Here is a 27,845-nt window from a genome sequence, read left to right on the forward strand (position 1 = left end):
AATGACCTTTTCAGAAAACAATCTGCTGAAAGTGTTGAATCAACTTATTTTATCTCATCAATACAAAACAAACTTTTATGCCAGAGAACCACTCAATTTTAATTATCAAGATTATCCACATAGTTGAAAATTAAACCATCGAGTAGGCAAATTCGACAAAGTTAACTTCTCACAGCATCCCAAGTTCTAAATTGACAATCTCAAAACCAATATCAGATACAGCCAAAAGCTTAAATAGTATCTTCAGAAATAGTGATTTAAATAGGTAGATAATACTATCTACTTACAAAGCCTTTAACCACAAATCAAATTGTAGAGTTTTATTGTATCTGCAGAATTCTGAAATGCTACTTCTAAACTTGGAATAAAACCACAAACAAAAATAGTTTTGTCTATCGATCTACTGGAGAATTCTAACCCCTATACCATACTAACTATTACATATATATAGGCATGGGGCTGGACTACTGCCAAAATTACCCCGCTAGGAGTTAATTGTCTTTAGTTAAAATAACTGCTAATTTGAAATGCAAGAAAAGAAAAACGGCAAAAGAAAATACAACTAAGTGATTAAGTGTAACTGCTTGTCTTAATCAGGTAGTGTTGTCTCCACTGGCCACGCCTTTCACCGTTTTCCATGTTTCATAGGCAATCGAAAAGGCTGAAATAACGGATTGATGTGGCAAACCAATATAGGCGAACCTTTGCTTCCAGATTTCTTTCATCTTCTTCAGTTCAACAACTTTTTCTTTGTGCATTTCTAAGTGCTTTAGATTGATGATTAACATAACCTCAATATGCGCCATGTTAGAAAAGTCTTGCTTAGCTGGTGCCTTCTTGTCTTGCCATTCTTGAAACTTCTTCTAAACCTCTTTGATTATCTCATCCGATTGGGCAACGGAGTCATCTTCCTTTCCTATGAACTATTTGGCAAACCATTTAAGGTCATTTTGAATAATCTGGTGTATAACCTTAAGTTCTTGCAATGCTTCTTTAATTTCAGTTACTCATTGTGTCAATGCTTCATTCCTCCATTTGATGCAGTCTTTGATGACATACAGAGCCTTTTCGTCCAGACCAGCTACAGGGCATTCAGCCTGGAACTTCTGTAAACCGGGTTCTTGCACATCCTCTAACCACATTACCACCTTTGCCCAGTTATTCTTCTCCTTTTCATATCCTTCGTTGCTTGCCTCCACCTTTTTAGCAATGTTTGATATTTCCTTTGAGGCATGGTCCAAGTAACCTATGTGTTTTACGGTGTCATGCAGATCATCCTGAACCCATTCACCTACTATTTTCGCTACCTCTTTGCACTTATGCAGATTCTCCAATGATTGCTGACATTTCATTGATTGGCCTTACTTTAGGGTGAAGGATAGCATTAATATATTGCACCATGTTTTTGATTGTTTACTTCATTTCCTGCTTATCCTGTCCATCTTTCCATACTCTGTGTGCGATCTTTTTATTCGATGCTTCAAAGAATTCCATGTCTACTTCGCGATTCCCTTTTCCCAGGTCAACCTTTGTTATCTGGTAGTTTTGAGGAACCAAGGAATCACGTGAGCTTCCATCTGGTGGTGTAGCTATCTCTGCTGCCCAACGTCCTAAATTCTTATCAAAATTAATCCTTGCCTCGGTTCTTGCTTTCTTTACTTTAGGTGTCTTACCAAGACACTTACTAACCAAATCATCAATTGGCATCGATATTGGGACTATGCTCCTTTTCTTCTCCATTGATGTCTCTAACCATTTAGGCGTAGCCTGATCTTTTTCTTTGGCAGGGGAGCATTTGACCAAGGTGAGGTTACTCTCCTGGCCTTCAGTAGTCACTGACAAGTTCTGGGATTCGGGTACATTATCCGCCATAGGTGGGTCTTCTGCTACCTCCAGGTCAACGGTTATGGTGTTCTTACTTCTGATGATTGATGCCTTCTTTGTGCTTGAATGGGTTACCCTCTTGCTCTTTGGAGTTGCCTCTTGAACTTGAAGTTGAAGTGGTTCAGGAATTGCTTCAACTTCCCAGTATAGCACTTCCCAAGACATGCGAAGTTATAAATGAAGGGGTATAAGGCAGTACGTGTTCGGATACGGCAAGATTTGATTAAGGGCTAAAATTGTCATTTCATGATCACTTAGCATAACAGGATACGTGTGGATTTGATGGAGTATTTAAAACAAAGCACCCGCGGTGTCTTTTCCAATGCATGTCACTCGAATAAGTAATTATTGCACTTACTTGCCAAATCTGTCCTGCGATCTTCTGTAGAAACCATTCCTTAAATGCATTCATTTTAGCCTTTCCCACTCATTCCACCTTCTCCAAAGAAATTCTAGCGCTATTGGGTAAGAAGGGCGAATTGCAGGCTGTGTCTCTGTCAAACTGTAAGTGCATTTCCATACTCTTTTGCATTTCAATTGTGTTTGCTTTGTTTTGAGATATTTCAAGCCGTATCTTGTAAACTTGTCTTTCTTAGCAATCATGACACTTTTCTGTCCTAAAATGCCCAAGTTAGAGAAGCCATCTTTGCTCAGTTCATTGCCTGAAATTCGTGATACGTTTCTGGTAAATAAATTTTTATCTGATATTATTGAACGAACCAAAAACACCCAGTCAAGCCCTATTTACCAAAGGCTAGTTGATAGTGGATTATTAGAAGCCGCTGCTTTTCCTGCTGCAATCACATACCCAAAACTCGTCCTCGAATGTGCAAGCCATTATGACCCTGTTTCCAGGTGCATTAAGAAAGTCTCAGGGGAAGTGATTGTTAAAATCAATAGAACCAGTGTCTATTCGGCCTTTAGGATTCCTCACAAGGAGCCCTACGAGCCATGGACGTTTGAAGAAGCTGAGCGCCTATATGCCGAAAACAAAAGCAGCTATGATAACAAGATAGCTCAGTCTTGGCTTTTGAAAGCAGCAGAGGGAGGTTCTAGATTGCCTAAGCCATTAACTATTGAGCATTTTATAAAAGAAATCGCAGACATTGTTCTCCTGCTGAATAGGATTAAGGGAAGTGAGCATGCATTCCATTGGGAGCCATGGATGTACTTTTTCATACAGAAGATCGTTGAAGGAATTAAGTTCATTGATTGGTCTGACCTGATAGCAGAAAACCTGCATAGGGGTTTAATAGCTGTTAACAATTGTGGTCCATTTTTTTTGTCTTCTTATCTAATTTACATCCTAGCAGCATCTAAGGAATGGGAGAATCTTCCACATACACCTTGGGTTGATAACGTGCCCATCTACCAATATTACAGTGATCTTTAGGAAACTACATTATGCAAAGAGTTTAAAAAGGTAAATGATGTCTTTCTAGGGAAATTGGTATTTGAACTCCAAGGTCGGGAGAATGATAGGATGTCAGAAGAAGCTATGCAGGTTGTGCAAATCTATGGTTGCTTTTACATCCAATTCCCCAGATTTACATATATAAGAGTGGGTGGTTTTTCTGATGAACCTTTAAAGTTACCACGTTATTGTTCAGACTCTGTAGTGTTATCTGAGATATGTAGGCAATTTGTTTCTATGGTTGAGTCCTTTCAGATTTCAAAAAGATCTTCTTCAGTATTCTTCCCTATTGAGATTGGACACTATAGATGCCCCATTCTGAAAGAAGCTATATTGGCAACAAAATCATTAACCCGCTTATGCTTTAAGCCTTTCATTTCTCGGTTAGATTTTGACTATACTGGCTTTGTCAGAAATAATGTCAAGAATGCAGTATCCTTGGTTCACTCCCCACAATTAGAAGATTTTTGGGCAAATTGCCTTAATGAATTTGAAGTAAGGAAAAGACTGTGGTCATGCCTAACCATTAAGCAGATCATTATGTTTAATGTGGAGTTGGATACTTATGGATTAAAAGATGAAGATTCCGAAGAAGTGCTTGATCAATTTTATATTGACCAGATTGAATGCATGCCCATTCCTAAAATTGACTGGGGAAAAAGGGAAGAAAATGATGTCTATGCTCGTACTAAAGATGTAATAGCTAGAACTGCTAAATGGATAAAATTAAAGGCAGTTGCTACTCCAGACCTTTTTGGGAAGTTTTCAAAAAGCAAAGATAAAAAGACTCCCAAAAAGCAAACTAATCGAGATGTTCTTGATCCTGTTGCAGGTCCGGTTGAAGTTGAAGTTGAAGCAATTCCTGAACCACTTCAACTTCAAGTTCAAGAGGCAACTCCAAAGAGAAATAGGGTAACCCATTCAAGCACAAAGAAGGCATCAATCATCAGAAGTGAGAACACCATAACCGTTGACTTGGAGGTAGTAGAAGACCCACCTATGGCGGATAATGTACCCGAATCCCAAAACTTGTCAGTGACTACCGAAGGCCAGGAGAGTAACCTCACCTTGGTTAAATGCTTCCCTGCTAGAGAAAAAGATCAGGCTACGCCTAAATGGTTAGAGACATCAATGGAGAAGAAAAGGAGCATAGTCCCAATATCGATGCCAATTGATGATTTGCTTAGTAAGTGTCTCGGTAAGACACCTAAAGTAAAGAAATCAAGAACCGAGGCAAGGATTACTTTTGATAAGAATTCAGGATGTTGGGCAGCAGAGATAGCAACACCACCAGATGGAAGCTCACGTGATTCCGTGGTTCCTCAAGACTACCAAATAAAAAAGGTTGACCTGGGAAAAGGGAATTGCGAAGTAGACATGGAAATCTTTGAAGCATCTAATAAAAAGATTGCATACAGAGTATGGAAAGATGGATAGGATAAGCAGGAAATGAAGGAAACAATAAAAAACATGGCGCAATATATTAATGCTATCCTTCACCTTGAAGCAAGGCCAATCAGTGAAATGTTAGCAATCATTGATGTCTCCTCTGTGACTGATCAGCAATCATTGGAGAATCTGCATAAGTGCAAAGCGGTAGTGAAAATAGCAGGTGAATGGGTTCAGGATGTTCTGCATGACACCGTAAAACACATAGGTCACTTGGACCATGCCTTGAAGGAAATATCGAACATTGCTAAAAAGGTGGAGGCAAGCAATGAAGGATATGAAAAGGAGAAGAATAACTGGGCAAAGGTGGTAATGTGGTTAGAGGATGTGCAAGAACTCGGTTTATAGAAGTTCTAGGCTGAATACCCTGTAGCTGGTTTGGATGAAAAGGCCCTGTATGTCATCAAAGACTACATCAAATGGAGGAATGAAGCACTGACACAAGGAGTAACTGAAATTAAAGAGGCATTGCAAGAACTTAAGGTTATACACCAGATTATTCAAAATGACCTTAAATGGTTTGCCAAATAGTTCATAGGAAAGGAAGATGACTCCGTTGCCCAATCGGATGAGATAATCAAAGAGGTTCAGAAGAAGTTTCAAGAATGGCAAGACAAGAAGGCACCGGTTAAGGAAGACTTTTCTAACGTGGCGCATACTGAGGCTATGTTAATCATCAATCTAAAGCACTTAGAAATGCATGAAGAAAAAGTTGCTGAACTGAAGAAGATGAAAGAAATCTAGAAGCAAAGGTTCGCCTATATTGGTTTGCCACATCAATCCGTTATTTCAGCCTTTTTGACTGCCTATGAAACGTGGAAAACGGCGAAAGGTGTGGCCAGTGGAGACAACGCTACCTGATTAAGACAAGCAGTTACACTTAATCGCTTAGTTGTATTTTCTTTTATCATTTTGCTTTTCTTGCATTTCAAGTTAGCAGTTATTTTAACTAAGGACAATTAACTCCTAGCGGGGTAATTTTGGCAATAGTCCAGCCCCATGCCTATATATATGTAATAGTTAGTATGGTATAGGGGTTAGAATTCTCGAGCAGATCGATAGACAAAACTATTTTTGTTTGTGGTTTTATTCCAAGTTTAGAAGTAGCATTTCAGAATTTTGTAGATACAATGAAACTCTACAATTTGATTTGTGGTTAAAGGCTTTGTAAGTAGATACTATTGTCTGCCTGTTTAAATCAGTATTTCTAAAGATACTGTTTAAGCTTTTGGCTGTATCTGTTATTGGTTTTGAGATTCAATTTAGAACTTGGGATGCTGTGAGAAGTTAACTTTGTCAAATTTGCCTACACGATGGTTTAATTTTCAACTATGTGGATAATCTTGATAATTAAAATCGAGTGGTTCTTTTGCATAAAAGTTTGTTTTGTATTGATGAGATAAAATAAGTTGATTCAACACCTTCAGCAGATTGTTTTCTGAAAAGGTCATTCTGTTGAGTCTTTACATCAAAAAATTCTCATTGTAATAAAGGTAGCTGCGCCTGTTTTCGTTGAAGAAACTTTAAGCAGAGAATTCCTTAGCCTCTTCTATAGGAATTCATTTGTTAGTTTACATTCTTTTTCTCTGTTTTTACATATGAACACTTATGAGAAAAACTGTTTACTAACAAGAAGTTAAGCAAATACAACTAGCTTTTTCAGGGTTGTACTCCACATCCACCCCGTCCGTGGAACAGTATGAGCGTCCATCTAATTATAGTGAAAATAAATCTTGGACAGAATGCTCCGGAGATTTAGATACACTGACGACTTACATAATAACAGATGGAGGTTAGAGGGATCTATGGTTGGCAGTAAAATATTTCTGCAACTTTCTTTTCTGTTATTTTTGGAACACTCTTCCTCTTCACATATAAATGATTTGGGCAAGTTTTGAGGTTCGTTAGAAAGCAGAAAGGTGTTGTTTATGTACCTGAGATGTTCCCAGTATGATTTCTCATAAGTTGGAAGCTCTTTTGAGAGGGTATTGAGCACTTTTTCGTGTAATAAGATGTCTAAAACAGTCCAGGTTTATCAATCACGACCTGCATTTTATATTGAGTCATTTGGATTTGAATAGGAGAAATAAAGAGTGGTTATTACTTCACCGGAATAATAGAAGTGCCAGATTAAGAGACTGGAGGGTTAATATCAAAGATGAGGCTGACTGCTTGAAGTCATAGTTCGAAAAGTAAAAAGAACTTGTATCACTTCATAAGCACAAACATGCTAAAGATGAGAACATAATCAATGAAACGATGACAGTATGTATAAAGATTTCAGTCAGTGGGCATGGCACATGTTTGCAAGTAGGAAAACCAGTTAAGAGAAGCCCGACAAATTTCTGTGCAGTAGCTTGAGCTACAAAATCAGATGGCAAAATTGAAGTATCACCTGGAGTATGAGCAGAGGTAGGACATTTCAAGAGGAGCTTAGAAGGGTGCAAAATAAAGAAGCAGAAGTAAAATCATCAATGAATGACTATGGACAGCAACTAGATGAAGTGAAGAAAGGTCTGAGAAACATAAAATCATGGACAGAAAAATATGATCCTGTGGATCCAATGATTCAAAGATTTGTATAAAATTTGTCATACTTAATTTTCAGGTCTAGTCTGAATTCTACCAGCTTTGCGGGCCATCAATTATAAAGAAAAGTAAAATATTATGGGTCATTGATTCTACCAGCTTTGCTACCATAAATGACTTCAGACAGCAACTAGATGAAGTGAAGAAAGGTCTGAGAAACATGAAATCATGGACAGAAAAATATGATCCTGTGGATCCAATGATTCAAAGATTTGTACAAAATTTGTCATACTTAATTTGCAGGTGTAGTCTGAATTCTACCAGCTTTGCTACCATACAGATGGGTCATCGATTATAAAGAAAAATAAAATATTATGAAGTAAATTTTTAATTTTTCAATAAGCCATGCCTTGAATTTTGTGCAAAGGAGATATTAGGGTTGCACAAATTCAATTAAATTAAATGATTTGACAATCTCCTAGGTAAATCTGATTGACACGATAAACTTAATACTCTGCAAATATGGAAGAGTTAAGTGGGCTCCAAGTTTCTACCGATGAAATTCCCCAGGTCAATGGAACTTAAAAAAAATTCATTGAAATACAAGGATATATCAGTAAGAAAAATATTGAAGAAACAAATGGAAAAGTATCTTTGAAATGGTTGATATCGATGTAATATCAAGCTTCTAGCAAAGGAAAAAAACATTTCATTGATGTGGTGAGTTTTATCGAAAATATTGAAAGTGATGAACCCAGCACAAAATAAGTTTGCTGAAAAGACTATATAAAATTTTAAATGTTACTGGTCATGTAAAATCAGATTCTCTGTCAGCATATCTCCTGCTTCCGTTGAGATAGAATAAATAGAACAGTTTACAGACATTCCTCAAAGCTTATGAGCAGTGAATTAATTGTTTAACCTGGAGAAGAGATTAAGGTGATTTCATTAATCATGTCCAAGAATAGTGCCAAAGTCAGAGTTGTGAGTAGTTAATTTTACCTGAGTGGTTGAAAATGAATTATGACTTGTGTACTCAAGATAAAGATAATTGGTGGACTTGCAAACAAAGAATAGCTATGAATGGGCCTCCAAATGAAGAGATGAATAAAAGGAAAGTAATTATGAAATATTTTATGAATGAGAATTTTATTTGCATAGACATTCATAGGGGCATGCTTCAAAGTAATTTATTTTTACCAGGGTGAAGTTACTTTGTCTAGAAAGAAAGTAATGTTGAAGGAGAAATGATTTCACATGAGATATAAGGTGCAACGTATTATCTTAAACAAAAGGTGATAAATTTCTATGAAGATATAACAAGGAAAAGGAAATCATATTCAGGTCAATTAATATGGAGAGAGAAATTTTAATGAGATTTCTTATTTAAATGATATACACCTGATACATTTTATGAAAGGTAAACAGTAAATTATTTACCATTGGTGTGAAAGATGTGAATATAGTACATGGTAAGATACTCTTACCTAGAAATGAAAGTATTTTACGGAGTGTTCTGAATAGCGGGGAATGAAGTTAAGCACTTAAGCTGAAGTTATTTGGTACTAAAGGGATATAACAAATTAATTATTTCATAAGTAAAACATTTTTCACAGGAATACAAGAGTTGAAAGCTAAAAGTTTAGTTATAAGTCTTTGAATAATCTTTGTAATTGAAGGTTGTGATGGTTTGAAGCGCTCCCTTAACCATATACAAGGGGAAATCAAGACTGGAAATCAATGAATCACATTGTAATATGTTTTCATTAGGAGGTAATAAAAGGTTCTAGTTTTTTTCTTTTCAATTGAGTAGTGGAAATTGCTATCTTTTGATCAGTTCTCTATTATAATTGCTTACAATAAGTGGTTGTAATCCTTGTGTAAATATTTTATTGTAGTTACAAATTAGAAGAATATAAAGTACATTTTAGACAATAGGTGGCTATGTGTATTTTATTCTGATTGGTTTTTCTGGAAGAGTTAAATTCAATCAAACTAGCTGTAATTAATGGAATGTAATTGTAGCATTGAGGGTTAGATAATTGACAGACTCGCCAGTGGAAGCTTGAAAATTGTCTTTTCGAGTTATACATAGGGTTAGAAGAGGGGTGACTCATTACCCAAGAGAGTAGAAGGCACTGGTTCAATCCATAAAACATGCTCAAGAATATAATCAAATTTACTGTCGGAGCAGTGGAGGGTAGATAGAAACAAAAGCAAGTTAAGCTAGTTGTAAGACAAAAGTAGTAGTAGAAGATAGTTGCAACCAGAAGTAGGAGATAAAGAAGTTAAAGAGTAGGAATAAAGTAGAAGAAGAACTTATCAATCTAAATTCATTTGCCAAGTTGAATTGATCAAAACAAGAAGTAATACAAATTAAATCTGCCCTTACATTGTTAATTAGTGAAAAGAAAATTTGGACATTAAGCAATCAGGTGCACCCGCCTTGGTGTGGCAGATCCAGAAGTGTGAAGGGAATTAGATCTACTGACCATTCCCGTTCTTTGGCCAGAATTCATTCTCGAACCAAAGTATAAGATTTGGCATACCTTTAAGGTTTGGCAATCTGCAGTTTTGGGAACCAACATAATGCATAGTTAGTTTAGATCAACATTTGTGCACAAGTAATTTACTTTATTAATTTGTTCAGTTATATCAATCTATTTTGTATGGATAGTGACCTTGCAGCAGCTAACTATCAACATTGGATCAAACAGAAACATGGCATTATAAAAATGTATTTCCTTTAGAATTTGGAACAGTACGAGTTAGTTTATTTGTGGTATGCACATTAGAATAGTATAAATAATAAAATAATTTTACTATACACCAAATAAGAAATTCACCCAAACTTGTGTATCATGCTTTGATTCAGTTGAAGAATGTTGTTGGAGTAGGAGCAACCTATCAATCGCGGGTTCTTGCTCGACAATTTGGTGTGAAAACTGTACGTCGAATTCCAATCCCCTCTCTAAAGTGTCTTTTCTAAGGCGTTTTTAAAATTAGTATTTTTTTCCCCTTTTTGTTCTATTGTATTGTGGAACTTTTCTAGTTATGATCATATAATATGTTCCAATGGAGTATGCATGGCTTTAAATTTCCAATTATGTATGTAGCCTTCTATATAATGTGATATTTTACACTCTAAATGATACTATGTGAATAATAGGTCGACTTAAATGATGTCAATCATATTGATATTGCATTGGACGGAGCGGATGAAGTGGATTCTTCCATGAATGTTCTTAAGGTAGTTACTTTGAGTGCTAATTACATATATTGAATCCACTAATAATTTTATTTAAAGGGATGGTGTGTTTATCCTTGCATTTACATTCCAAACTTCCTGGATTATTAGTTGCTCATGGAAATTGACTCTGATTTTGCCTGGACAGGGTGGAGGAGCTGCTCATACAATGGGCAAGGTAAATCAAATCCATATTAATCGTTTAGTCTTTTAGAAGATATACTGTTCATGGAGCTGGAAGTAGTAATTATTCTTAATTTAGTTTGATGTTGTAAATTATTGACAAAAGGCATTCTTTTTGGTGCAATAGATGTGTATGCAGTTTTGATTTTAATTTGAGATGTGGTCAGTTTGCTTATGCTATATTTCCATTCTTTTTTGTTGTTCAAGGGTTCAAAACTGGCTATCTGAAGTATGTGATGCACTACAAAAAGTGGTATTCATGAGCTAGATTTCAATCTTTTAAGGGCATAAACTGTAAATCAATATCACACAAGGAACTAGTAAGACTGGAATTTTTCTTATTTGTGAAGGAAAAATAGCAGAGATTTTATTGAATGATGCAAGTGTTAAATAAACAATCAAATTGGAGATGCACACTAACTGAATTATTCTGAACTGATTGTATTAGATGCCCTTTAACATAGTGACATATAATCCAATTTTATCACAAAGATGAGTCCATTATGAAAAATGAACTGTAATGATGTGAAATAATCCTATCAGCCAAGGCACAAAACATGAAGGTTCCGTGAGGCTTTTTTATGGTCAATATTATTGGAGTAAAGTAGTTTGCAACCATGACATGAGTAGCAGCCATCAGGTTTATATCTATAAATATGTACAGTGAAGGTGCAAAGATAAAGTTTTATTTCTTTAAATTTAACTTCAGGCGACAAAATCAAAGAATGCAATGTTGGCTTTGTCCAAAATTGCTTTTAGAGTCATCTTCAACAGCTTACGGATTAAGAGTCTAAATGTGCGTCAACCTTTTCAGATTTTTGCCTTAAGTTGTTTTGATAGGAAATGGACTCATAAATATAAATATGTATAGTGATGGTGCAAAGATAAAGTATTTTTTCTTTAAATTTAGCTTCAGGCAATAAAATGTTGGCTTTGTCCAAAATTGCTTTTAGAGTCATCTTCAACAGCTTATGGATTAGGAGTCTCAACGTGCCTCAACCTTTTCAAATTTTTGCGTTTAGTTGTTCTGATAGGAAATGTACTCATACTATGGATTATGACAAGTGTTTGGCTTCTGCAATATGACAATGCATTTACATCATGAATCTCTGTCCTGAATATTCATGTAGGAGCACATCCATTTCCACACTTCTGACCTAGGTTTGTCATGGGCACATTCTCATTGTGAAATTTGGTTTGAAGGATTAGAATATAATGTATTTTCCAAAAGATATCGGATTGATTGGCTCTTTTTAGCTCCTAACAAAGGAGATAACAAGAACTTACAGGTGAATTTTCTGTTAGGGACAAGGTCCTTTGAGATCTTGTCTTAACACAATAAAAATAAAAATAGTTCCAGCAATCCAAAATTTAACGAAATGAGGAAGGTATTTCTGTAGAAATCTACAGAATTTGCATTGAAAATTACACACCACTTCGTAATGTCCCCTTTCTAAAATATGAATTAATAAAAAATAATAATAAATAAATTAATAAATGAATAAATTATAATATAGTATAATCCAGCATTCAGTATCAGTGAAAAATATAATCAATAATAATAACAAATAAAAATATTTAAAAATAATTAATTCAAGTACTTAACTTCTAAGATTATTAATTAGCAATCTAAGCCTAAGGATATTGTACACAAATCAATCTGGAATAAAAGGCTGTGATTCCCAGAAAAGCATGAAATTCACACCTCTGCAATACTTGTACATATGGGAATTGAGTCTACACTTCCTCAGGGTGGCATGAATCACGCCGTCACGGTATACATGGAGGAGTCTAGAAATCAGGAATCATATCAATGTGATTTATGTTAAAATTTTCCCCATAAAATAATGATAAACAGCAATAAAGAAAATTAGAATAAAGATGCACAGAAGGCACAAGAGATAATCCTAGGAAAACCCTTCCACTTGAAGGGAAAAAACCTAGTCACACCAGAAAAATGTCTCTTTTATTGATAATAAAATGTTCAACTACAATGCTTTCCATTTGATTTGTTATCTATCATTACACTAAGCAATCACAAATATAGATTAAAATGAGACTCTTCATATTACACCAGCAGGTTTCTTCAATTTCCAAATACAAGACTCTACATGTTTCCAAATGCATAACACTTCGCATGACACATGTCTCTCCAAATAATATTATCTCAAATATTATCATAAATATGTTCCCCAGTTGACAGAATATTTTCTCTATGGAAAAATTAGAGATAAAGATCTCTTCAAAGTTACAATTTTTAACACTAAAAGCTACAAGCTTCAACACTCCCTCTTAGCAAGAGAGAGATCTTTGGTATGGAAGACACACATAGCTGCAACCAAAGATGTCAATGATAAATTCTCATCACATAATTTCTCAAAAAAAAATGTTATCTCTGCATAACATATTTCACCATGGTAGCATCAAATTAACATCATGGAGTCACAGACATGACTTCCACCATGCCTCATCGCAAAGGGTGGAACACTAGATTTCACCTCAGGCATCTCCTTGAGAAGAATGCATTTCCATCATGCCTCATCACAAAGGGTGGATCCACCATGCCTCATCGTTGAGGGTGGAACGAGGGCTCTTACCTCAAACTTCTCCCTGAGAAGAATGCGTTTCCATTGTGCCTCATTTGTGATGTCCCCACTTTAGCAGTCGACCAAATGTGTGTGTGTTAGCCTAGTTCTACATGGTCCTGAGGGCTAACGAAGGGTTTTAAGGGATCTTAGAGTGTTTTGGCCCAGTCATCTTTAGTTTGGGCCAAAACGGAGTTGATTTACTTAGTCTTGGGCACACGATTTTTAGTGAGTTAGCATGACATAGGGGAGGCTAGTTTTGGTGATTGGATTTGATACTCCTTGGTGAGAGCTTATTGACGAGCTATCACTTGTGTTGTTTGGAGTCCGATAGCTAATATATTTTTATGCTTGAAGTATTATTAAAGTAACATTTAATTTAGTTGTAAAATATTAAAGTGTTACTTTAATATTAAATTTTATGGGAATGTGTGCAAATCAAAGGGGGTGCCTAAGGGAGACATAAGTGATTATTTTAATATGTTTTATATTGAACATCTTCTATCCCACATTGCTCATGTGCGTTGAATCGACCCTTGGAGAAAAAATAAAAGGGAGCGTTAGTGGCTTCATTCGGCAGGTTGAATATGAGAAGAAAAATGATGCGTGAGTTGCAGATCCGTTCTTGGCATTAGAGGACATCTATCCTCTCTTGTGAAATTCTAGACATCATTCCCTTGGGGTTTGGCCTTTGGAATTCATTGTTATCAGCTTCATTAACAGGCAGATTGGGCGCATTTCCAGCTACAGGCGGATTGGGTGTTTACTCATATCATTCCCGCTTCTTGTCCGATGCTTATGCCATTCTAAATGGATGATTTTATGAGGGTCTTGGACTGATTGAAGGCAGATTTTACTGTAGCAGCATTGTAGCACAGCACTATTCACGTCACTGTAGTGTGACACTATTCACGTCATTGTAGAACAACACTATTCATGTTAATGTAGCAGCAAGATGGGAAGTCATTACTGGAACATTATGTTATAATGTTGGAGTAGTTAGTGAGTTGAAAAGTCTGCTATGTATTTGATTTTATTAGTTTGAAAATTAATATTATTTCAACAGTAGTTCAATCTTTTAGTTTGCATATTATTATAAATTCCTTCTTGTTCATGTTATGTGGTTTCAAATCTATGCAAAGACATAACAACAAAGAAACATTTTATTTCCGGAGCCATAAAGGGGTTTAAACATTTAACAGGGGAAATTAAGAGTTGAATGCAAATCATTTGACTAAATTCCTACCAATAGTTGGTTCAGTTTTTAGGCATTTCTAGGGTGCCCATTACATCATTGTAGAGGGTGGATCCACCATACCTACTCCCTGAGGGTGGAACGAGGGCTTTCACCTCAGACTTCTTCTGAGAAGAATACATTTCCACCATGCCTCATCACAGAGGGTGGATCCACCATACCTACTCGCAAAGGATGGAACAAGGGATTTCACTTGGAATTTCTCTTATAGAGAAGAAATCATTAGCAAGGGATTTCACCTTGAACTTCTCTTACATAGAAGAACTCATCAATAAGATGTATAAGAACGATTGAGATTCTTTCTTAACATAAACTCCCTCTCAGCAGGGACGACTTTGATCACCACAATAAGATAGCTGATTCCAATTGTCACATAAGCTTGCAAAGAATTTAGATATCTCCCTCTATCACACAAGCTCCCTTTGAATCTCATTTCTTCTTCTGAATGCAAATACAATTTATATATGTTCTTAATGAAGATATGCATCATCAATTTAGGAAGCAACGTCCTCATATAGTCTGCATAATCTCTCATTTTCCCATCACGTCTCGCAACCAAGAGAGATTAATAATAACTCAAAGTCTAATCTATCATAGAGATCAATGCAAAAAGCATATGCTATTTACATATTAAAAAAACTCACAATCATGGAATACTTATCTCTTTGTAGTCTAATCTTCCTTGAGAAGAATCTCAGCACACACACAAATATGAATCAATAGACAATAATCTCTTTTAACAATATTGAAATGCATACTAGCACCTCCACCCATTAATAAACGCAGACTAGCACCTCCACCCATTTCCAAACATTGACACAAATCGAGACTAAGGTTTCTTTTAAGAATAAATAGAACTCGGGAAAACATGCAACACATAGAAACAAGAATGTGGAGCTGAAGCCGTAAATGAATTATCCTTTTGTTAAAAAAAACATATGCATGAATCCTTAAGAATCTGGTTCAATGTGACTTTGAGTAAATTAAGAAAAGATTTAACAAAATTCATATCCCTGAAAGATGTGTCAAGTGTGATACAAACTTGAGTAAACTAAGTGAAAATTAGCACAAGTTCAAATTCCTGACAAATGTGTTTAAACTTTAAATACCCAGTTTAAAGCCATGCACAAAATCTAGCTTAGATTCAATAAGTTATAATCAAGATTGGTATCACAAGTGATTTATAGGGAACACTATAAAAATAACATCAAGCTGTAAATAAAATATTTAGATAAAATTAAACTAATGAAAACACTTATCCAAATATGCTTCTCTGTCTAGGGGTTCTAGGCAAATGGAACACTGACTTCCACCCATTAGAGGCAGTCTCGGTATGGCATTCATTCTGGAAACACAAATTCTCCAAGGCATAAGAAACCGCAAAGTACAAAGCCCGTTGCCCTTCGAAGAACCAACGGAAGTTACATAACATGTCGTTTTTCACTAAACCAAAAGTACTGAACATGACAACTCACAATATTATCCACAATATTTTCCTAGTTACAAAAAAAACCAAGATACCTCATGTGCAAGAACAAAGTTCCACCATTACATGAACCATCTGAATTCCCATGGAGCCAAAAACTACTCTTGAAGCCATTACAAATCTCAGCTCTAAACGACCTCATAAAACATGAACTGTTGTGACCCTACAAGTCCAAACAGCAGTAAAAAACATGAACTGTCAGAACTTACAAAAGTGATATGATTTAGCTGCCATGTCCTTAAAGAATACTACCACATCACCAATAATGCTATGAAAAGTCACGCTCACAAAGAGTGAAGATGAGACAATTGATGCAAACATTACCCTAGCTCAAAAAACAAAAGGAAACAGATTGGACAATATGAACGAACAAAGTGACAACACTTGAATAACTTGAAGGCCATTGATCAATCATTAAACTTCACAGGTCGAACACAAGCAGCTGGGCAGCAAGCCCCTCCCCTCCCCCCCCTTCAGAAAAAGAAGAAGCTGAGGCATCAATCTTAGAGAATCCACAACAAATTATCTCAGAGAACTCAATTGTCTAGCCTAAAAAGCCCTATAAATCTTATACAAAAGCCAGCAAAAACAAACCACAGGAATATGAAAGATATCCAAAACAGCAGATATGAGCTTTAAACACCAACCACGGCATGCACAAGCAAGTGAAAAGAAACTTCCTCTATTGATAATATCTAACCTACAATCTTATGCCCTAGTTCCTAGGGTTCTCTGCATTGAAACTGTAGTATCCTCCCCTGATTTGAACTTTGACTTGCAGAAATTTAACTTAAGGAATATTGTCAAACACTTTGTATGCAAACTCATAAAGCTGATTTCCTCAATAAATTGCTTTCCAATGAGCAGATTTACGAACAACTATGAAGTGACATTAAAATGCATAATACACATCATAACATTTTCACAAACACTTGGTACACATTCAATAGTATATGAAAAATCTGGAAACTCTTTCAATCTGCTAATAAAGGGTGATTTTTAAATGTAGATGTGCACTTATAGCTGCCTTAAAGGCTGCAACAACTATTCAGACTTGTATTCAACAATTATTATGCAAAATATCAAAATTTGACAGAAGAAACCTGGAATTAGTGGCCGTAGTATTTTGTAGATGTAGTCGGTCAGCCCTCCAAACTTCTAATCAGCCGGAAAAACAAGTAAACTTGATACCAACACTGTTCACGCCATACTGTAGCAAAATACTATTCATGTCGACTGTAGCAAAAACTAACTTCAGATCTGCACCTCAAACCCTTGTAAATTTCTTTATGCAAACGCCCCAAATGAAACCCAGTGTGTTTCCTGAAGTGAAAACACCCTTGATCCTCCTGACTGTGTCTTCCAACAGCGAAGAGAATGCTAGCAAAGAGGGATTCCGTCCTCCAAGCCCGATAATCAAATATCTAGCAACATAACATTAATCTTCATCCAAGCATACAAAAAAAAAGATCTTCCATTTCTTTTATAGTGTTCTCACAAGAGCTCAATCCTTCGTTTTCTCAATGTGGGATAAAACATAACTCCCTTTATGTACCTTATGTCTCCAATGTGTTATAAAAATAAAGGGAACTCTTTTAATTTAAATATTTCCCACAAACCATAGTCTATGCATTAATAAAGTTAAATATTTAAATTTAACTTTATAAAATGGCTTTATCAATGCATAACAAATCTTATCAATGATAAATAAATCTTCTTGTCGATTTTAAACAATTACCATCGACATACCACTGTGACTGAATGTCCGGCCATGTCCAAGATGACTTACTATAAATAGTAAGTATGCCCAAAGTTGCCTCAGAACCCCTCAGAAAGACCTGCAACTAAAACTGTCTAGGCCAAATGGCCTCTAAGCCCCTTTAATGTCCTAGTTAGCCTACGGGACTGTGGGGAAATAGGCTAACGACAACATCATGCTATGAATGCTAGAAATGGGACATTACAGTCCGCCCTTCCCAAAATTGCTTGTCCTCAAGCAATTTCAGCTCTGGATGCTGCAATATCTGCTCATTTTCCCAAGTAGCATCCTCAACAGGTAGGTTCCTCCACTTCACTAGATACTCCCTGATAGTCCTCCTGCGAAGCACCCTCTCCCTGGAGTCAAGTATGGCCTCGGGAACCAAGATAAGCTTCGCTACATCATCAAGAGGTGGCAATACTACTGAAGGCACCACATTGTGACCCAATGCCTTCTTAAGGCATGACACATGGAACACATTATGCACTTTACTGTCTGCAGGCAACTCCAACTCATAAGCTACTTCGCCCACTCTCCTGATTACTTTGAACGGTCCATAGTAGCGTGGTTTCAATTTCTCTGCTCCACTCTTCTTGAGAGAGGACTGTGTATACGGCTGTAACATGAGGTACACCATATCTCCCACCTCAAAAGACCTCTCAACCCTGTGCTGATCAGCATATTGCTTCTGCTGATTTTGTGCCTTTTGCAAATTTTCCTTCAAGGATCGCATAATGTCCTGACACTCCTGCAAAGCATCCTTGGCCTTAGGCACCCTGCTGTCCCCAAATAACAAATCCAAAAAATTAGGAGCATCATACCCGTACAGTGCCATAAAAGGGGACATTTGAATAGACATATGGAAAGAGGTATTATAGCAGTACTCCCCTAGATGTAGCCACTTCACCTAAGCCTTCTTCTCTCCTGCAATGTAGTTTCGAAGGTACCCCTCAACCCATTTGTTCACTATCTCTGTCTGCCCATCAGTTTGGGGGTGGTAGCTGGTACTCGGAGTGAGCTCTGTTCCACATAACCTGAACAACTCCTGCCAAAAGTGGCTCATAAATCTGCTGTCTCTGTCACTGACTATGCTCCGTGGTATCCCATGTAGTCTGAATACCTCTCGAAAAAATAGTTCTGCTGTTTGTGCTGCTGAATATGTAGACGAAATTGCAAAGAAATGTGCAAATTTCATCAATCTGTCTACCACAACAAAGATACAATCCCGACCCTGTGCCTTGGGGAGGCCTGTGATAAAATCCATGGAAATGCTATCCCACTTCTTCTCTGGTATGGGTAGGGGCTGTAGTAAACCACCCGGAAAAGAATGTTCCTGTTTGTTCTGCTGACACACAGGGCATTCCCTAACAAACTGAAGCACCTCTGATTTGAGTCCTTTCCAAGTGAAGCGCTCTCTCACCTGCCGATATGTCTTAAAGAATCCGGGATGTCCTGCCATTGGTGAATCATGAAATGCCCTCAAAATCTTCTGCTTCATAGCAGACCCGGGTACTAAATAAATCCTTCCCTTGTAGATGATCAGATCATTTACGACAGTGTATCGACTATCTTGAATAGCTCCCTCAATAATGCTAGATGCCCAACTATCCTTAGCATATTCTGCCAAGATCATCTCTCTCCAATCATCCATGACTATCCCAACAACAAGCAAATGAGGCCTTCTAGATAAAGCATCTGCAACAATATTTTTCTTCCCTTTGACATAGGCTATGTCAAAATCATAGGCCTGTAATTTACTCACCCATTTCTGTTGCCCGTCATTAAGGTCCTTCTGTCCAAGGAAATGTTTCAAGCTATTATGATCTGTTTTTACTGTGAATCGGCTTCCCACTAAGTACTGCCTGAACTTAGCTAGCGCGTGCATGATTGCTAGCATCTCTTTGTCGTAGATGCTGTAGGTTCTCTCCACACCTCGTAATTTTCTACTCTCATATGTGATGGGATGTTTGTCTTGCATGAGAACAACTCCTATGCCCTCTCCCGAGGCATCACACTGCATCTCAAAGGGCCTGGTGAAATCTGGAATGGCTAAAATAGGACATGTACTCATCAGCTCCTTAAACCTGTCAAAACAATCTTGAGCCCTCTCTGACCACTTGAAACTATCTTTCCGTGTCAAATCTGTAAGTGGTGCTGCTATTTGTGAAAATCCCTTCACAAATCTGCGGTAGAACCCACAAAGCCTGAGAAATCCCTTGAGTTGTGAAGTGTTCCTCGGTGGTGGCCAATCCAGAATGGCCCTGATCTTGTTTGGGTCAACCCGAACACTTCCTGCACTAATAATATGCCCTAGATAGAGCAACTCTGTCATCCCAAACTCACATTTACTCATCTTGGCATATAATGACTCCCTCTCTAGAATACTGAGCACTGTATCAATATGCTTCAAATGTTCCTCCCAAATACGGCTGTATATCAGTATATCATCAAAAAATATCAACACAAACTTCCTCAACTGATCTCTGAACACTCTATTCATACAAGACTGGAAAGTGGCAGGGGCATTTGTCAATCCAAAGGGCATGACTAAGAACTCAAAATGTCCATAGTGGCATCTAAAAGCTATCTTCTCCACATCCACCTCTCTAACCCGTATCTGATGGTAGCCGGATCTCAAATCAATCTTGGAGAAGTAGCATGCACCATGCAATTCATCAATAATATCGATGCGCGTGATAGGGTATCGGTTCTTGATTGTCTTCTTGTTTAGCTCCCTATAATCAATGCACATCCTCATTGTACCATCCTTCTTCTTCACCAATACTACCGAAGAAGCGAAAGGACTTTTGCTTGGCCATATGTGCCCCATGTCAATCAACTCCTTAATTGCCTTTTCTATTTCATCCTTATATCTCTTTGGATGGCGGTAAGGTGTGATGATAACTGGCTTAGCCCCTTCCTCTAATTCAATAACATGCTCGATTCCCCTATCCGGGGGTCTCCCTGGAGGTATCTCACCAAACACCTTAGTATGTTTGGTTATTATTTTTTGTACATCAGGTGGATACTCTAGTTTATGCTGCTCTGTCATCTCAGGCATTACTCTAAACTCTGCTACCCACTGCACCTGATCATGTCTAAAGAAACTCTGCATCCGCTTGAGTGACACCACTCGAAGTCTCCCATCTGACAAACCTCTGAGCACTATCTTCTTACCATTTGCCTCAAACCTCATTTCCATTTTCTCAAGGTTAAATGTGAACTCTACCAGAGACTTCATCCAGTTCATCCCAAGCACCATAACCTGATCACCAATGTTGACCACAAAGAAATCTCCTGTCATGTCATAATCTCCCAAACGAAGCTGCAAGTTGGAGATTTTCTTGGTACATTCAATTTTGAAGCCATCGGCAACCATCACCTTAAATCACCTATGCTCCTCTGTATGTAGCCCTCTGCGTGTCACAAACTTCTCATCAATGAAGTTATGTGTCGCCCCTGTATCAATGAGTGCCACAACTCTCTGTCCATCCAAGGTTCCCCTAACTCTGAAAGTGGCGGCCTCCTATATACTTGACAACTGAGCTATCGTGCTATCACCGCGTGCTTCCTCCTGTGAAGAACTATCATCATCTCCATCTGATTCAGATGACTGCTCTGAATCTCCATCTACTGACTCTTCGGTTGAAAAGTACTCCATCTGCTTAGCTTTTGCTTTCAATGGACACTTATGTGACAAATCCCAAGGCTCCCTGCAATGAAAACAAAGCTTCTTCTTCCTGAGACCATTAAGTGTCTCATTGTCCAACCTCTTACTTTCCTCCTTAGCTGGCTGAACCTCTTTATGAAAAGGTTTCTTGTCCTTATCTTTCCTTGAAGGGAAACTCTTTGCCTGGAATTTATTTTTTGAAGATGAAGAGGAATCCATGTCACGAGCTTTCTTAATGGCTTCCTGCAAAGTGGGAGGGTTGAGAGCTTTAATCCACCCTCTCAACGGATCAGCTAACCCATCCATAAATAGAACTAGTATCCTCCGTTCAGATACATCTGTTGCTAACACTGCAAGTTTCTGAAACTCTGAAATGCATGTTTCCAATGAGCCCCACTGTTTAAGCTGAGCTAACTCCTTGAAATGGAGTTCTGGATCCTTCCTATCAAAACGTTCAATCAGCCTCTCTGTAAACTCCACATATGAGGTAATGTGTGCATGTCCCATAGTGACCATACCATGATGCCACCACTCGTGTGCTAACCCATCCAGATGAATTGCTGCGTACTTAATAGCTTCTTCCTCGAGCATAGGGTTCAATTGAAAGTATGTGTCAAGCTTTTGAACCCAAGCTCTTGCTGTAGACTTTCCTGAGCCATCATAATACGGTAACTCAAGTCTCCCTACTTTCTTCCGTAGCTCATAGCTCTGGTTCCTGTCATGTCCACGTGGCATATGTTTCATCCGCACATCCATATACTCCCTAAAGGTAATTGCAGCAGTAAAATCTGGCCCTCCGGCTTCCCAATCTCTCCTCAATTGGTCCTGTATATCAGTAATCTGGGGCTTTGGTACGAGCTGCTCTGGAGCTCTAGGAGGAAATGTAGGAATCATGGGCCTTGAACTCATTGTCCTAGCTCGCTGGGGTGCATGACCGAAATTGTTCCCAACTTGTTCATCTCCATTATGTGTCCCATCCTGATCATTTCCATTCTGATTGTTACCATTCTGATTATTTCCTACCCATGTTAGCATTCAACCCCATTTGACGAGCCATCATTTGCATCATAAGATCCAATCTCTGATTCTGTTCCTGTGCCCTTTGTTCTGCTACTTGCTGACCCTGTACCAAGGTCTCTAATAATTGTAAGAATCTTTCCTCTCCAGGCTCTGGACCGGCATTCCCGCCTCCACCTAATCTTGTATTCCTGTCATCTCGGTCACCCATATTGCTGTCTTGATCAAAGAATACCTCCGCTGTGTCTGTATGACTGGATTTTATACCCCCCTGTATGGATGAACTAGACTGTTTGCTTTGCAGGTCTGAACTCCTACTTTGTCTTGCTCTGGTATTGCGGAAATTATAAGGCCCCTGTCGCATGCTCAAACATAAATGCTCTGATTTTAGTGTTTTGACATTTCATCAAACACTTTCCCCTCTATCCGCCAGTTCCAAATTTCCTATAAGACCTCCACAGGATGGTAGGACTTATAGCTCTGATACCACTGTAGTATCCTCCCCTGATTTGAACTTTGACTTGCAAAAATTTAACTTAAGGAATATTGTCAAACACTTTGTATGCAAACTCATAAAGCTGATTTCCTCAATAAATTGCTTTCCAATGAGCAGATTTACGAACAACTATGAAGTGACATTAAAATGCATAATACACATCATAACATTTTCACAAACACTTGGTACACATTCAATAGTATATGAAAAATCTGGAAACTCTTTCAATCTGCTAATAAAGGGTGATTTTTAAATGTAGATGTGCACTTACAGCTGCCTTAAAGGCTGCAACAACTATTCAGACTTGTATTCAACAATTATTATGCAAAATATCAAAATTTGACAGAAGAAACCTGGAATTAGTGGCCGTAGTATTTTGTAGATGTAGTCGGTCAGCCCTCCAAATTTCTAATCAGCCGGAAAAACAAGTAAACTTGATACCAACACTTTTCACGCCATACTGTAGCAAAATACTGTTCATACCGACTGTAGCAAAAACTAACTTCAGATCTGCACCTCAAACCCTTGTAAATTTCTTTATGCAAACGCCCCAAATGAAACCCAGTGTGTTTCCTAAAGTGAAAACACCCTTGATCCTCCTGACTGTGTCTTCCAACAGCGAAGAGAATGCTAGCAAAGAGGGATTCCGTCCTCCAAGCCCGATAATCAAATATCTAGCAACATAACATTAATCTTCATCCAAGCATACAAAAAAAAAGCTCTTCCATTTCTTTTATAGTGTTCTCACAAGAGCTCAATCCTTCGTTTTCTCAATGTGGGATAAAACATAACTCCCTTTATGTACCTTATGTCTCCAATGTGTTATAAAAATAAAGGGAACTCTTTTAATTTAAATATTTCCCACAAACTATAGTCTATGCATTAATAAAGTTAAATATTTAAATTTAACTTTATAAAATGGCTTTATCAATGCATAACAAATCTTATCTATGATAAATAAATCTTCTTGTTGATTTTAAACAATTACCATCGACATACCACTGTGACTGAATGTCCGGCCATGTCCAAGATGACTTACTATAAATAGTAAGTATGCCCAAAGTTGCCTCAGAACCCCTTAGAAAGACCTGCAACTGAAACTGTCTAGGCCAAATGGCCTCTAAGCCCCTTTAATGTCCTAGTTAGCCTACGAGACTGTGGGGAAATAGGCTAACGACAACATCATGCTATGAATGCTAGAAAGGGGACATTACAGAAACATACACCTTTCTTCAAGATGTCATCTTTTTGTTTGAGGACTTCCTTGGCATTGATGCCCCCTACTCCACCAACCTTTGCAAAAATAACAATTGTTCATTTTTGTGTTTTATTGGTCCATCATGTGCATATTGTGTCTTAGTTGAGTGATGTTTAGTTTTTTCCTTTGAAGCATTAATTTCGACCTTCCTTGCTTTTTATATTGCTTCTCCCTATGTTTGGGGTTCCAGAGAATTTACTATACCGTTGAAGGAGCTCTTAAATCCTTCACAATAAACAAATGTAAGTTTTCTTCAAGATAAGTCAAGAAACATGACATAATGTTTTTGAAATTCATTGGCGAATTCCTCCTTTGTCCCCTTTTGCTTAAGTTGTGTAAGTTCCTTGAAGTACCATCCAAGTTCTTGTTGGCCAAATCTACTAATGAGTTTTTGAGAGAACTTTTCATATGAGATTATATTTTGGTAGCCTATGGAGACGAGCCCATGGTACTACCATTCATATGCTATTCCTTCTAAATATGGGATAGCAAATTGAAGCGGTCCTCTTTCGTCATTTGGCTAAGGGGGAAAATGTATTCGATTTCGACAACCAAGAATGTACTATGATTTTTCCCGATCCATTGAAGTTCGGGAGTGTTACTTTATTTGATTTATGCTTGAGGTCCTTAATTATATGTCTCTTAGGCATCTCCTCTCTTTTGGCTTCACAAAAGTCTCTAAAGGACACAAGTTCTCTAATATCTAGCTCAAGATTTGCATAAGCTCTAGCAATGTCTTCTACACTATTTATAGATTGATCCATTCTTTCTTCTTCTCCTAGTACCCTCCCCAAGTAGGAAAGGAGGTTTTGGTACCCTAGGGGTTGATGACCATTATTATTCTCTGAATGGTTGGAATATGTGTCCTTTCCATTTGAATAATTATTCATAAGGTTGTTAATTAAGTTCCTCATGTTTTGTAAGGCCTAGAGGAGTGCTTGGTTTCATTTTTCATTTGGTTCATAAGGGTTTGATTGGTTTGTTCCATGAGTGTTCTCATTTCTTTGGCTATTTGTTCATTCAATTTTGCTTTGTGATTTTTTCTATGGCAAGATTGCTCTAATACTGCTATAAGTCCCCTCTTCTAGTGTTTAACCTTGCTTTCCATTTGTTGAGTAGGCCAATGAATAACCTTGATAACCTCAATCACTATATGCTTATTCAAGAATGATGGGATGCAACGAATACCTAGGATATTCATGTCTGCAATAAGATCTAGTAATCTTTGTTAGCTTTGATAGGAGTTGTGTAGATTAGGCATTGACGATCTCTTGCTAATTCCGATCTACACTTTTCTATTCAGCTGTTTCAGATATGACAATATGATCTTGGCTGAAGTCTACTATTTATCGCTTCAAAGTGTTGATTTGATTTTTGGATCTGATTTGTCTGCAAAGGTTTGCAAAGATGGGGATGCTCTTCCTGAATTTATATCCTTATGTGCAATTGGATTTCTGAAGGTGAATGCATTGGGCGACCCAAATAGGATCAATACATGGCAAGACATAATTGATGATGATTTGTTTTTACTTGTTCTGATGTTTGAGTCTACTCATTAGATGCTTGATGAGAATTTGTCTTCTATTCCTTTGGCTGAGATGAGTAGTTCTTTTTGTTCTCGAACTTCTTTGAATATATTGTGGCAACTAATAGTTGTATTTCCTACTTAGGATAGACATGTCACTTCATGGTCAATGCTTTTGATCATAATCACACCTCTCCACAAGTAACTATTAACTCCACAAATCAAATCCCATTACTAATCCATAATTAGTTAAATAGCCATAATACCTTTCCTTGGCATCATGTAAGAGAGTCGATTATATCCGCTTATCCACTGGCTACGCTATACATGTCGAGGTTTACATCATGTTTGAATGCTTGATACTATTTGCTAAATGGATTTAACTCACTCATTGCTATAATCTCTCAAATTTTGTGTTGTAGTTGCTGACTATATTAATCTCAAGTGCTATTGAATATGATGCAATGAGAGTGATGGGTGAGGTTTAATGCAAGAATCAAATATTAGGCATCAATTTGGATGCATCATACAAGGATTGTAGTATGCCAGTGATTCTTTATAGATGTTAGACGATTCAACATGCATGTTGTGCTTTTAAATAAATTGTTGAAGATTGTAGCTGTGATAGAGATTTTAAAGTTTAAATAAATTGTTGAAGACTTTATCTGTGCTAGAGATATTTAAATAAGTTGTTGAAGATTGTAGCTGTGATAGAGGCTTCAACAAGGTAGAGATCACATCTTTGAAGGCATGGGAAGAGATAAAGTCTCTCCCAAGGATTATGAGGATGGATACACCAATATATAGGGTATCTATAAGGCTTGGGAAGTGATTAGGTCTTTCTCCTAGGATTACAAGGATTGATATGTTAGAATGTGTGAGGAAGTGTTGGCATTGATTTTCATTGATGTCAAAACTTCCTTGCCGACACTCTAGTGGTATCACTTGGTGATGAAAGTTTTTGGTTGTGCACAAGGAATGTTCAAAATGAAGATATCTCATATTCCTTGGTGCGTCAAGTTCATCAAAAGAGAATAAATGTATCAGCTACAACATACTTAGAGCAGTACTATATCGGTGGTAATAGTTATTTTGTGTATCCATCTTTTGGACATTAGATGGCCTCGACATAGGTGTAACATAAATTACAATATCTTATGTCTGACTTACCTGTGGATAATAGTGTTGCATGATATTAAATTATCTTATGTATTTCCTACATGCAGTATTGATTCTGTGTTAAATGTAATTGCAATATTTGTAGCATTAGTGACATTGCACACTTGGTGTGAAGATGACATATGTAAGGTCGGATATCAGTATGAACAACTTTTTGTATTTGAGGTTGGTGAATGTGATACAACACATGATGTAAGCAAGATCTACTATTGCATTTCGTGTGCAAAATTGAAATTGTGATATTGGTGAGTTTTGGCTTGTGTGGATTATATGAGAAGTGACAACGACTCTATGCAAAGGAGGATTGTGTTTGAGCAAAGCAGTGTATTGATCTTGGTGGAAGATTCTATCCCTTTTAATATCTTCTGACAATAACCTCTTGTGTACTGGCAGTATGCCTTATTGTATTGATAGTAAGCCAACCAACAATAAGCCTTCTTGTACTAGGCATTTCTAGCGCAATCCTTTGTACAAATCATCTTAATTGGTATCACCTTAAGAAGTTCTTTTATATTCCATGAGAATTAGCTTCTTCATTATTCTTACCTGTTGGGGTTTTCCACATAAAATCTAGTGTTCTTTGTCTCAGTGTTCCTATGTACTTCATGCTTATATTTTCTATGGATGTTTAATGTGTTGAATGAAAAAATCTGAAGTTATCATTGGCATTGCAATTGTTTAAGTGTTAGCCGACAGAGAAAAACTAATTGAGTTACCCTCTTCTCATTTAATCGACCTGTTCAACAATTGTTATCAGAGCTTGGTCCCTTGCATAGAAAGATTAACCACTTGATGGAGATCTTGAAGTTTTGAACAGATGGAAGGAGGTTTCTACTTTGAAGGAGATTGGCAGATCATGTTGAGTGACATGAACAAAATCAAAAAATTAGGAGTCGAAAGAAATCTTGA

At 37.2% G+C, this 27,845-nt stretch overlaps 1 protein-coding gene across 1 annotated transcript in view; it reads left to right on the forward strand.

Moving 5' to 3' along the window:
* Positions 1 to 27,845, forward strand: part of LOC149534063 (uncharacterized) — a 107,967-nt gene that overhangs the window by 68,318 nt on the left and 11,804 nt on the right. The window contains exons 3-5 of the mRNA XM_089805618.1: positions 10,152 to 10,223; positions 10,446 to 10,526; positions 10,672 to 10,701. Coding sequence (XP_089661744.1) covers positions 10,152 to 10,223; positions 10,446 to 10,526; positions 10,672 to 10,701 — 183 coding nt within the window. The remainder of the gene's footprint in view (positions 1 to 10,151; positions 10,224 to 10,445; positions 10,527 to 10,671; positions 10,702 to 27,845) is intronic.

This window comes from Cupressus sempervirens, chromosome 10 (assembly GCF_028749045.1).
Source record: "Cupressus sempervirens isolate cs-2001-9-10 chromosome 10, ASM2874904v1, whole genome shotgun sequence".
Lineage (NCBI taxonomy): Eukaryota > Viridiplantae > Streptophyta > Pinopsida > Cupressales > Cupressaceae > Cupressus > Cupressus sempervirens.